This window comes from Motacilla alba, chromosome 3 (assembly GCF_015832195.1).
Source record: "Motacilla alba alba isolate MOTALB_02 chromosome 3, Motacilla_alba_V1.0_pri, whole genome shotgun sequence".
In the NCBI taxonomy this organism is placed as follows: domain Eukaryota; kingdom Metazoa; phylum Chordata; class Aves; order Passeriformes; family Motacillidae; genus Motacilla; species Motacilla alba.
Window position 1 is genome coordinate 63,297,104 of NC_052018.1, and position 13,511 is coordinate 63,310,614.

Below are 13,511 nucleotides of genomic sequence, written 5' to 3' on the forward strand. Positions count from 1 at the left end.
CAGATAAAGGAGACCCTTTGAATTTAAATAGACTATTTTTTTTAATTTTGACACCAGAAAAAAATCCTCCAGTAAAATCCCAAACTACTTTTTTTTATTTTATGACAAACACCAACAGATATCACAATGGGTCTTTTTATAGTTTCTAAATACATTTACTGTGAGCCTCTGTGCAATCAGACAACATTATCATACTGAATAAAACATAAGTTATCTATCTTTACAATTTGGAGTGACTGATACAATACCTGCTTTTCCAAATCTGTTGAATCATGTATGAATTCCTATACTGAATGAAGGAAATGCACACTCTTCTCTTGTGGTGTCTATGAGAAGAAAATGTAAACCAGAGGGACACACACAATAATTGCTCCTATGAATTTTATCGAAGTGAATTAAGAGTGAAGAAGGCTATCAGCAACATTTATCTCCTGAAAGTCACCATGGAGGCAGAATTTTACAGGCTAGAGGAGACCTCTCTTTTGTTTGGTCTTATCTCCAGATCCTCACTCATGACCTGTCACCCAGGCCTTCCATTATGCACATGTGTCCAGACCAAAGGGGATGTGCTGGGCTTGTATTTACACAGAGGATGTCACAGGCTGTGCACATGCTCCCAGGTACTGCAGGTGCAATGTGTCTATACCATTATCCATGCTGTGGCCATTTAACAGCTAAAAAAAAATGTGTTCCTAACATATTTATTATTGATGAGCAATTATTTGATCTTCAGTCATACTAGATTGTACTGATGACAGCATACATAGACCTTAGAAGTGGCAAAGATGCTAAGGCTTTTTTTTTCTTCCAATGAATCAAAATTGATAATGTGCACCAGTTTTCCTTGCCATGCTAATTCTGGCACAGTTTATTCTAATCAGAGCTGTAACTTTTTAGTAATTGCAATAGGAGTGTCTTCTTGTTTTGCCATGATTTTGTCTTTTAAATGTTCCAGTAAATAGCTGTACATGTACAAGCATGAAGGTCTACATAGATAATTAAACCTGCACATTCAGCAGATTTTTTTTTTTTACAGCACCTTGACAAAATATTTAAGCACAGAGAACTTCAACAGAAACTGGTGGATGCCAAGTTGGAACAGTCTCAGGAAATGATGAAGGAAGCCGAGGAGCGACACCAGAAAGAGAAGGAATATGTATGTACCTATCCTTCTAATTTGTCTGTCTTTTATCTAGCTTTAGGCCAAAACAAGCCCTGCATGCTATTTCACTAATATATTCAGGTCCAATCTGGGGTACAGTAGTAGAGAAGTTTTTTTTAGCTACCATCAGTTCTCAGTGGAAAGGAACAGCCTCTGAAAGGCTGCTTTCATTGGCATTTACAGTTTTAGAGACACGCTGCAGAGCAGTGGGTTAGAGCCCAGACTGTTTCAGGTAACTCACTGTTACTGTGCAGTTGGTGCATGGTGATGTTGGGTCAGGTGATGCCACTGGTTTTCAGTTGTCTCTGGTACTTGATACTCCATCTCCCTACACAATGAATGCACACATCTAAACCCTCAGAGAGGAGACCAAGAATGTGGGATTGAAGTGAAATGGCTGAAGGCTGCTATTCCCCCAGGTGCCAGGCTCCCCAGGCATTCTGCTATGGATCCACTTTTGCCATGGAGGAATCCACAGGAGCCACTTGCTCTTACAAAGCCTTCCCTTCACTATTTCCCTCCTCATACTGGTTTGCCAGTGCCTCTTTCAGGCAAGCAGGGTCTGGATCCATTTAGGAGCTTTGTCTGCTCTTCCTCCCTTTCTGGAGTCAGGGACATCTCTAGCAGGGGGACAGGGTAAAGTAGGAGGCATGTCCTCTGCAGGCACAGCTGGGATGGAAGGAGGACACTCCTCCATCTGTAGTATCACACATTTTGTGACTCAATCAGACTAAAATTAATTTTCTCAGACTGCCTGGTATTTTCACAGCAATCTTCACATCTACAAAGGATCAGAGTTCAATGCAGGCTTGTGGTCCCTCTTCTCAGTGGAGGCAGCAGCTCTCAGAGAGAGTTACAGGCTCTCACCAGCTGGAAGAAAACTTTAGTTTTCACCAGTCCTCCAGCTAACTTAGAAGCAGCATGAGAGATTTCTATAAAGAGAGGACATTTATCCCTTCCCCATATCTGGAAACAGATATATTAGCACAAGCATGGCTCTAATGGGTATCTTAAAATACTCAAAATAGGGCTTTTCATTTTTCAAAATGAAAATATGGGGCTCTAAGACTTGTTGTTAGAGCACAAGGGAAACACAGCATACACCTCTTACCAAAAACAGCCCATAAGGACATTTATCCTCTTTCTCTGCACTTTTCTTGCAGCTAGAACACCCACTCCTGCTCAGCTTTACTCCCTGCTAAAGAGTGAGGGTGAAAACGAGCTGGGGCTTCTCTGTGCAAACCTGCATATCACTGCATGGCAATTTGTAGTCCAGCTGACTTATTCTCCTTCACTCTGAAACCTACATAAAGCCAAACCCCAAAATTTCATTCATGACCATTGATTCTTGGCAGATTTAAACTCCAAAAATCTCCAGATGTCCAAGAAATCACTTACAATGGCAAAGCAAATATGGGCTTACTTTACTGATGTCACTGGGAGTTCTGCTAATGAGTAACAGATTTCAAATACTGAGAGGGGAAAAAAAACTCAGAACAGAAGATATAAAAGACCAGGCATCAGCTCTATGGAAAACTGGCATATACAGCCTTGTGTCAATGACCTTTCATGCTGCACCTCTCAGAACATGAATTTTGGGGCTGCTTGTCATCTGTGACTGTCCCTGTTTTAGCCAAAATTTCTTTGTACGTATTATTCAGAACTGGTATGCACATATTTGGTATTTTAATTTCTTTTAAAGCACAGAAAATCATCACTGTCTACAATTGGGAGTGGAAGATTTTCTTTTGGGCTTTGCTGTGTGTAAGAAATAACAGGTTTGAAAACAAGCTACAAAAGCTTTACACAGTGGGTGTATAATGGTATGCACAGTGTACAAAGAATATTTTTCCCATCATCCAAATGAATGCTTAAAAATCCTGTCCTTGAGGTAGGCTGATGATATGGGGCTAACATCACCTCCAAGCAAGGTAGATTTAGCTGCAGAAATTAAAGCCAAAAGCCATGCAATGAGTCAAGGCATAATAAGGCATGTCACGATTCATCACGGGTAGCCCAGCACCCAGAGAGCTGGCCTACACTTGGCTCCCACCTCCATCCTATTGATGTGCTCTTAGTCCCACCCACCCAGCTATTGTACTAGTGTCTGTGGGAGTAATGTATATACATGTATGTATGAAATCAAGGTGCTTTTGATGGAGTTCTCTCACTTAGCTGTAACTCTCTCCAGCTCAGAAATGTGCAAAGTTAGAACAGCTTTCAGAACCTTTCTGTCCATAGAATTTTCTCATCCCTGTGCATGACCTTTGCTGCAGGATTTTGCAAGTGTTCTTAAATGAAAATTGTTGTATGCTTTTATCTATTTGATTACTCTTTGGTGCCTTCCCATGCACTTCTTCCATGTCAGAATCTTCACCCCTATGCAAAACTTCTTTACCTCAGAGAATGAGAGGTGTTCCCTCTTGTAGAGCGTGTACACTTCAAAAGGAGGTCATCTCATTGCTTGCACAGTTCACTCTACACATGCATCAAAGAATGCAATTCCCTATTGAAGCCGCTGTAGTTCCTAATGTGTGGTTTCCACAAAGGGCAGCTTGACCTAAGGATGCAATTTTATCACCATCCCACAACTGGTCAGCACTACATAATTGGAATTTACAGAGTCTGACAGCAAAAAGAGAAGCTTAATTTTCACTAAGCCAGCCCCTGTGACTGTCTGGGCCTCCAGCAGCTATCATAACTCTAATAATAGAGTGTAGCATCACCACCCTTCACTAAAGTGCTGCTCTGTAAACACCACATGCAATATTTATTCATTTCTTAATACTTCAGCCTCCTTGTTACCACTTCATAGTCTATTAATAAATCTATCAGTTCTGATTCATTTTCTCCCAGCTTGGTGTTTGCAGATGACCTCAGGCTGCATAAGAACATGTGCTAATTTGAGCAAGCCTCTCTGTGGCTTGCTTCCATTACAGAAGAGTTTATTAACTCTTGGGTTTTTGTTGACTGCAGAAGTTATGTGGGTCAATAATAAAGAGGGATTTCATTAAGAGGCAAAAGAAGCAACTTTTCTTTGCCTTCTCTGTCCATCTGTTGTGCTGTGGCCAGAGACATGGTCCAGGAGGTGGGACTTTTTCATTATCCCAGTCACATTGGGTATGGAGGTGATCCTAGCTGAGATTAAAGCAATTCAGAAAAAAGTCCAGTCCTTAAAAGTAATGAGTGGCCTAGGGACTGGGTAGCTCTGAAGGCTTTCAAAGCGCATTTCATTAAATCATTCAAACCCTATAAATTCTAAAAGACATTCTAAAAAAGTAGATATCAAAGAAAGGTGAAACTTAAAAATCCAGATTTCATCCAGACTTTTAAAAAATGGATTTTTTTTTTTTTGTACATGAAAAGCATACCCTCTTCTGAGAAAATAAATGCACAAACTGATGCTCATTTAACCCATGCCAACTCTTTTTACTGGCCATGGCATATCCTATTTGAAATTTTAATCAACAAGACCTGAATTAAACAACTTGATTTATCTGCATGGAATCAAACATCAAATTAAATTCTCAAAATAAATATTAATAGGCAGATAAAAAATAAGTACAACACTTAATTTCTTCATAATTGAGCTGTAAAGCATTTTTGTCTAGGAAACTTTAGATGATAAAAAATTCAGTGGGTCCAAATGAAAGGGCCGAATAGATGGAAGAAATATTTTTCTAGAGCCAATATACATATGTTTACATATGCAGCAAATCTAATTCAGATAGTCTCTGTGCCACAAACAGCTGGAGACCGTCAGCATTTTAGGGTTCATCCTCAGCTTTTTTACCAGGTGGTATTTGCATAATTTACATGTGTTATTTCCAATAAAATGGTCAGAATAAAAGTTTTTACTGGGGATCAAATACATTTTCAGCATGTGCTTCTACTTGCCTTTCACTTCCAGTATAAGATCCCCTGACATACGCAGTCCTTTTAATTATCAATATATTTTCAGAGCCCAGCTATTTTAAATACAATTTACAGTACAATTTAAGTTCAATTTAATCCAACAGAGCAAAATCCTGAGGTAAAATAACTTCTTTATGTCTCATTTCTCAAGCTATCATTAGCATTCTTTTTCTAAAATATATTTGGCCTGACTAATAAAACACTTTATAAATGTTTGGTAGACGACAGGGACATTTCTTTAACACCCTGGTAAATGTTTCCTGCTTTTAGATTAAACCAATTGCTAAAATATTACTGTGTACTTTGGAAGTGCTAACTCAGAACTGTAGCCAGGAAAGGTCTCTGCAAACCTCATTCCTACAGTTCGTTCAGCCTTGACCAGTCCTCCACCTGTTTTATCTGCACCCTCCAGAATGGGATTTTGCCAACCACCTTGGAGTAGGGAAGCACACCTTCCCAGGAGATGCCAGGAAAGAAATTGCAGTCAAGCTCCTCCTGGGCTGCCTACTTAACCTGAGACATTTATCACCCTGAGCTGGAATTCTCCACTTGCCAGTGCAAACAGAGCCCAAAGATAACAGACAGCAGTAAATGTATGACATTTGCTATGCACTGGCTTTCTGAAAACTCCCAGATTTTTTGATGCAGGTCTCACTGTGACTATCCCCACATGCTAACTCATGGTCGTTAATGTGAAAGGAAGTTTGCCATTCACTGGAGAGCAGGAATTTGGCTGGAGCTGTGCTGAAATGAATGTGCCAGAGAGTATCATAACCATTCTCTAGAAGTCTGGTGAAGATGTAGTTAAATACCACACTTTTTATAGCCCACTGTACCGCACACTTAATTCCAAGTAGGTTTTGAACTCCTATTCAAATATGCCTATGGAATGCAAAATAGCCCGTCCCATGTCTCAGGACAACACTGAATAGTCTGCCTTACCTAACTGCTCTAACTATATTCACCTGAAAGTTAGACCACTCCTTATCACAGTAACATGAGTAGCTGGAGGATGAGGATTTCCAGCTGATAATCTAGGGACCTAACAATTTTTTCTCTGTTGCCCAAAACACAGCTCCTGAACCAAGCTGCAGAATGGAAGCTCCAGGCCAAAATGTTAAAGGAGCAAGAGACTGTCCTACAGGCACAGGTGACGTAGGAGAGGTGATTGCATGGTGTGCCTTTGTTTGCCAGTTTTTAACCCATGAGACACATCCCAGGTAAAGTAACCAAACTACTTTCTGTGTATTCCTTCTAGCCTCATTTTACATCCCATAGACTATTGCAAAAGAAGCAGGTTATTTTCAAGCCAATTGTAAGGTAATGCCCATACTGCAAATCATACTCTGGCATGCGGGTTGTTTTGTCTAAAGAAGAGAAGAAGCCATTTTTGCAAATGTTTTGGTATTTAAAAGAGGTTTATAAAGATGGAGAGAGATTTTTTTGCCAGGGCATGTGATAGGACAAAGGGTAACAGTTTTAAAGTGAAAGAGGAGAGACTTCTTTTACATATGAGGAATAAATGCTTTGCTGTGAGGATGGTGAGACACTGGAAAAGGTGCCCAGAGAAGCTGTGGATGCCCTGTGCCTGGTAGTGTTCAAGGCTGGCTGGATGGGGTTTGAAGTAACCTGGTCAGTGGGAAGTGTCCCAGCCTAAGGCAGAAGGATTGGACTATGTGATCTTTAAAGGTCCCTTCTGACCATAATAATTTCAAAGTGCTGATTTATGAGTTTTTACAGTGCTCAACCACAGAACAATGTGTGTGCCTTGATTATTCACCATCACTACCCTTCAGGCAGGTTTTTGATACAGCAAAGCACAGGAGTACATACATATCAGGAAACAAGTTTACCAAACTGGAGCTGCTGTGCCCATATGCTTTTCTGAACTGGGGTGCAAAGGCAGCATTTTCATTAACTTTAACAGGAATTCTGTTTACTAAGGGCTTATAGAGAGGGGTCTCTAGGATTTCAGTGCTTAACTGTAATTTGAAACTTTCAATAAAATAAAATTACTTGACAAAATTACACCAGGAGTCAAGCTAGAGTGAAAGGCAGTAAAACCAAAATATAGGCAGAATACACTACACTTTGCGAGCAATGCAGTAATTACCTTGAATAGTCAAGTGAGACCTTGAATCAATGAGTGAGAACACTAGAAGACATCAAAAAGAGAGACTATCAGTTGGTATTTCTAGATTTAAGAAACAATTAAATAGATTCTTTGACCTGTCTGTGAGAAAGACTCCCCCCAAGCAGAACCTTGAGGGGGGTGATGTCAGTCTGTCAGCCGCTCTTGCAGCTGCCAATCTCCTCACCCCTCAGGAAGTGCCTCCCAGCTCTTGCTCACAGTTAATCATACAGGCCAGTTGTCCCAGCTTTTTCCTTGCAGATGGTCTAATTGCTGCCTCTTGATCCATCAAGAAATTTCACTGTTAAACTAATAACCTGGACACATGCTAAGAGGGGTTTAATTTTTTGTGTGTTTTTTCAGAGGCTGAGATAAGCCAGTGGCACACCGAAGAACATCATACAAACTGCTGCTGAAAATAGTTTGACAGGTTTTGCAATGAAACCTCCAAGGTCTCCAATTGAGTCTATCCTGACTGCAAACCTGCTCCCGATTTTCTCAGATTGGTTTTAATTAAACTTTTATGTTCAACCAGAAGAAAAAAATTATGCAGGCAGACCTCCATAGCCAGCTTAATGAAACTGGAGTTATTGGTAAAAAACTAGAACATTTGAAACAGAAAAGGTGTTTTTAGAAAACAACAGTCAAGTCTGCAAAAGCAGTGAGAATACATGTGCTCCTCCCAGGCTTATGTAGACAAAAATTAGGTGATTCGCTTCCTGAAATGAAATATGTAGATGTGTTGCTCAAGTGTGAGAGCTCTGTTACTTACATACCAGCCTCTTTTTGGAATTACTGGGAATAATAACATTATTAATATTATTTTTTAAAATTTTTATTATTTCCAGTATGGTAGCACCAAAGGACCTCCCTCATGGATCAGATGCAGTAATGCAAGGTGTTGTGCAAGTGCAGAACAGAAAGAGCATAAAGAGCTCTTTGATACAAACAACACAAAGCAAGAAATAGATATTATGCCCCATCCCTGGAAGTGTTCCAGGACAGGTTGAATGGGACTTTGAGCAACCTGGTCTAGAGGAAGATGTCCCTGCCAGTCTTTGGAGTCCCTTCTAACACAAGTCTTTCTATGATTGTGTGATTAACAGAGGAACAGCTGAATGGAAATTTATGAGAAGATGTTGGGTCAGTGAGACAGGGAGAAGCCATAATATAACCTTCACAGTGAGATATCACTCTGTTTCAGAGGAGGTGATGAACACCCACATCTTCCTTGAGCTGGAAGGAACTGGGGACATCATATTCATGCCAACCGGTCTCTGGATGGCACAATGTGCCAGAGACAGCCAAATCTGGCACTCCAAATGGTGACAGGGATCTGGCTGAATAGAATCAGCTGAGGAGGCACACCCCAACTGTGGTGGTGCTTCCCAGGATGCTGCATGCTCTCCCCAGGCAGGATGCTCTCCCCATGCTCTCCCCAGGCAGGATGCTTAGGCAGACTATTTTAGCTTCATGCATTGAAACCAAATAAAAAGATAGAAGCCAGCCAAGACCTTTAATGTTTGGTAGCCAGCACAGGGCAACCACTAAACTATGGCAACCAAGAAGAACATAACAAGGCCAAAGGGGTGTCCCCATCGTAGCAGCCTCTCATCATGGCAGTGCTGAGGAGCCCCCACTTCCCAAGGCCTTGCATTCACAGCAGTGCTGCCTCTGCCCTCCCTTCCTACACAGTCCTGCTGGATGCAGCAAGGCAGTCCTCGTCTCCCTGATCTTGGAGCACAAGTGCATGCTCCCAGTGAGTGACATCTCTCACAGCCTGTTCCCAGCCACTGTGAAAACATTCATTTATTATTCAGTTTAAATTGCAGAAGCTATTCTTAGTGCTGTGGTGCTGCTTAGGGACCCAGCTGAGGTCAGAGCTTGCCCTGTTCAAATGTGAAATGTTTTTGACCTAATTAAACAATATGCAAAAATTGGAAGGGAAAACAGAGACAGAATTGAGGTGAGCTTTTTTAAAACAGATCTGGGCTAGGAGCCTCAGTTCTCTGACTCCCACCTCTGCTCCATCACCTGACTTTGGCATTTCTCCTTAGAGCTGTGACATCTCTTCCAAATGTCAACATTCCACTACTACACCTGGTATCAATGTCCCACCTAGGCTGTGGAACTTGGGCTGCTAAAACAAATCCCTCTTTTTGTTTGGGCGTAGATCACAGCTCTGGCTACAGCCTTGTATAAGTACAAACATGCAAGCTTCATGTCAGCTAGCTCTGATACTGGCACCATGGAGCTCTCTGTATGGGTTAGCCTCCTGTGTCTTCACCCAGCTCCATGGGGAAGAGCTGCAGTCTGTACCCTCCTCTCAGCCTCCAAAGCCCTTACAGCTCAGGTTATACCTGGCTGGAGCCCTGCATTTGTGGCTTTGGCAAGGGTCACCATAGCAACTAGCTTGAATAAGCATGATGCATAATATAACTGTACTTAATTTCAAAATCAGAATGAAACCCACCCCACTATTAGCAACATTTTCTAAATCTTCTTTTCCTCAGTATCTTCACAGTAGTATCAGGGGAGGGGTGAGTTGGCTGGCACTACACTAAAGAAAAGCTCCTATATAATCCTTTTTTCAGCTCCCATCTGGTGTGGAGAGAGAGGGCAACCAGCTTCCACCCAGTATTCCACCCCTGGAATGCTGCAGGCTGCTCTGACCCTCCCAGTTCTTTGCAGACACCCTGCCTCAGCCACCATGTGTGACACCATCACTTTTCCTAACAGCTGCCACACTGGACAGATGAAATGTCTGATGACCTAAGCACTGCTGGGGATGTTCTGGCACCAGAACGAACAGAACAAGCTGGAGCTGGTCTTCTTTTCAAAGGGAAAAAAAACACAGCAAGCAAACAAACAAACAAAACAAAACCAAAAACCAAACCATGCCGGAAAGGCCAAAAATAAGAAAATCTTATAGAAAAACTAACTTCAGATCTTTAGAACATTTTTTCCCCCAAAACCATCTGATGATTTTAGATTTTTAAAAAAATTGTAATAATGAAAAAATACAGCTACAGATAAACTTTCACATGACTGCCAGGTAAAAACTGATACCAAAATATAGAGCCCTGGTAGTCTGAAATCTGGCACATTGCAACAGAATGTTCTTCTGCTCTGCTTCACAGAGTGAAGGGAAACTGGCAGAAAAGGCTGGCTGGGGATGGCTTGCTCTGTCTTTGTCAGCCTTGCCTACAGCTGCAGCCCAAAACAGAGCTGACAAGGTGCCCTCTCAGCTTGCTCAAGCTGTGGTGCAGGGATGCATCCTGAAGGAATCCAGTGCACAATCACGGCGGTGTGAAAGTGAAGGGTGGGCTTTGTTTACATGCCAGGTAACATAGAAAGTGAGCAGTGACACTCCTCTTCAACAGGGGAGTGCAGTGAAGCACATCAAGCACTGCCTATGCAGCTCCTGGCCACAGCCTGAGCCACCAGGTGGAAAGATGGAAGAAAGAAAGCCATGACTGCAGCATGGTGTGGGGATGCCTCTCTCCCAGCTCACTTGGACATCAAAAGCATCCTAGCCAGGGTAGCACCTAGGTCCCAGCCTGGCTGGAAGAGTACTCTGAGAAATCCACAAGGCAGATGAACAGCCAGGCAGCCACGCAGTATTGACCTCCTCTGTCATGGCTGAAACCCCCAGGTTAAAGCTGGGGTTTGGTGACATCTGCATGGTGAAGCAAGGTTTAGAGCTCAGACACAGCTCTGCTCACGCTGGCTCTCGCCTTGAGTTAATCACACTGAATGGTCCTGCACAGCATCAGTGGTTGGACCAGTTCAGGTTAGTCCTTGCCCATGGAGATGGGCCAGGGATCAAAGCAAGGCAAATGTTTTCAGAAGTCTTGATAACTACAGAATTACTTTTCTTCTGGACACCCTCTATAGGGATACCACAGCTGCAACAGTCAGGAGAGTAGGGCATCCATACTAGGTATTTTTAAAATCCCTTGCCTGGCTTTTTGTATTCTTACTCAGTTTATCTTTCTGCAATGGAGGAATCATAATAGTTTGCAACCATAAAAAATTGCAAAGAGTTTCTGTTCCCTGATGTTTGTGCTTTCATGGTCTCCAAACAGAAACTAATTTCTATGCCCAAACACAATACTTATTTTATTATCTTCTACCAAAGTAGAAGTTCACTATCCTGGATGTTCTGAAATTAGTGAGGTTTTGTTGGTTTGTTGTTTTTTTTTTTTTTTCTCTCTGTTAATTCAGATCACTCTCTACTCTGAAAGATTTGAAGAATTTCAGAAAACATTAGCCAAAAGCAATGAAGTGTTTGCCACATTCAAACAGGAAATGGAAAAAGTGAGTAGGAGCTCATGCCTGAACTCTGTAATTGATAGTTTCCTTTTAGATTTTGGTATTTCTCACTCTAATAATTCTACCTGAGATGGGACCATCTCTGCACATTTTGAAGAATAATTTCAACAACATTCAAATAAGATTTAGGACACACTCAGCCATGACTGACAGCAGGTTAGATTTCAGCTTTGCAAGCTGAACAGGAGAAAGGACAGTAGAAAGCTCTCCATTTCAGCTAAAACTGAAAATGCCTGGAAGAATAAATATTTTACCTGAAATATAATGTCGTGGTTGGGTACAGATCCCTAAGACGTATCAGAGGGAGAGTCTGGAGCCACATTTATCAGGCCATGTTCCCAGGAGTGCACAGAACCTTCTGGGTGACTGACACTGGTACGGAGAGTTTGACATAGGCTACACATCTTTTACTGGAGTGTGTGGGCAGAGTTGAAGCCCACCAACCCCTTTACACCATGTGGAAACAGTCCAAGAGACTGTTTCCTTGCAGCAGGGGTTCTTATTTCCTGTAATGAATGGGAGTTAAAAATCAAACACATCTACTTATTGTACCTGCTTTCATACTAAACAATGTTCTGCTCTGCCACCAAGGCTCAAAATCCTCATGCCCTGATCCAGGCAGCACCTAATTACTCTTCACAGAGAGTTCTGCCTGCAGAAAACCAACAGGAAAAATGGTGCTATTTAGTTAGTGGTGTGTTCTGGAGGTAGTATAGAAGGGTGACTAGTCCAGGGGGAATTTTCTTGGCCTCGAGGGCTCAGAAGAGCCCGTCTTTAACTTCCCAGCAGTCTAACACTGTAGTCTGGTAAAGAGACAAACAGATTCCACCAAATTCTTTGCCTTTTGTTTTTGTGGTAGTTTGTATGCTGGAAGTTGGCTATAATTAACTGGTCCTACTGTTGGGACTACAGACTAGAGGCTGAAAATTATATAGCAGCTACTTCAAATGAAATCCATCCCTTGACATAAATTATTACTTAGCACAGACTAAGTATTATTATTACTTACTACAGCCACTGGTAGCAGAGCTCTGAGTAGGGCCAAAGACTTAATAAAGGGCTACCTTAATTTCATCTTTAGCATGGAATTTCTGTTGTGATTAAGCTTTTCTTCCTGATTCTATAGATGACAAAGAAAATGAAGAAGTTAGAAAAGGATACTGCTACATGGAAATCCAGGTTTGAGAACTGTAACAGAGCATTACTGGACATGATTGAAGAGGTGAGCAGTCTTTCCTATCTCAAGATGAATACTTTTCCCCGCGTAAAGCATTAACTAGGAGATGAGATAATCCCAGAAGTCAGTGAAAAATTTCTTCTTGAATCTAAGGGTCTTTCTTTCAAGCTACCTTGATAATTGGATGTCTTTAGAGAGAAAAAGACAATCCCAGCTGGTAGGGCTTTTAGATTGTGCAGGCATCCACTACATCCATGAGAAACTGAATTATGTAACTCTGAATTTTAAGTGCTCTAAAAATGGGTGATTCTCAATGCTCTCCCATAGAAGCAAATTGGCATTAGTTCACTTCATGCTACTTTCTGCATAAGAGCATCCACCCAGGGAATTAATGTGTTCTAGCTAATGAACTTTAAAACCATGCCTTTCATTAACTTCCTGTGTAGTCAGACTCTAAGAGTCAAAAGCAAGTACTGTGTCTCACCATACTTATAAATGTGCTGTCCCAGGGGCATTGCAAAGGAAGTTCATAAGCACATTGGAACTCATTCAAAGAAGATAAGAGGCTGCCTGAAGTTTCACCCCAAACATAAGCTGAACTTGGACCAGATCTTTCTGGTTAGCTTTGTAGCTCTGTGCTATTGCTATTTCTATTTTTATGGATTTCTGTATCTCTTGTTTCCTCACTGGGTGTAGAAAATGTTCCAATTCAGGATGCTCTTACAGAGCCCAGAAGCAAGATAAACAAAAAAAAAAAAAATAAAGCAGCTTGTTTGCCTCCAAATTCACAC

The 13,511-nt window shown here is 41.6% G+C and overlaps 1 protein-coding gene across 1 annotated transcript in view; it reads left to right on the top strand.

The window, feature by feature from the left end:
* The window catches only part of TXLNB (taxilin beta), a 44,001-nt gene that overhangs the window by 17,671 nt on the left and 12,819 nt on the right, over nucleotides 1-13,511 (top strand). The window contains exons 6-9 of the mRNA XM_038130801.1: nucleotides 1,037-1,156; nucleotides 6,153-6,227; nucleotides 11,436-11,528; nucleotides 12,670-12,765. Of these exons, the coding sequence (XP_037986729.1) occupies nucleotides 1,037-1,156; nucleotides 6,153-6,227; nucleotides 11,436-11,528; nucleotides 12,670-12,765 (384 nt within the window). The remainder of the gene's footprint in view (nucleotides 1-1,036; nucleotides 1,157-6,152; nucleotides 6,228-11,435; nucleotides 11,529-12,669; nucleotides 12,766-13,511) is intronic.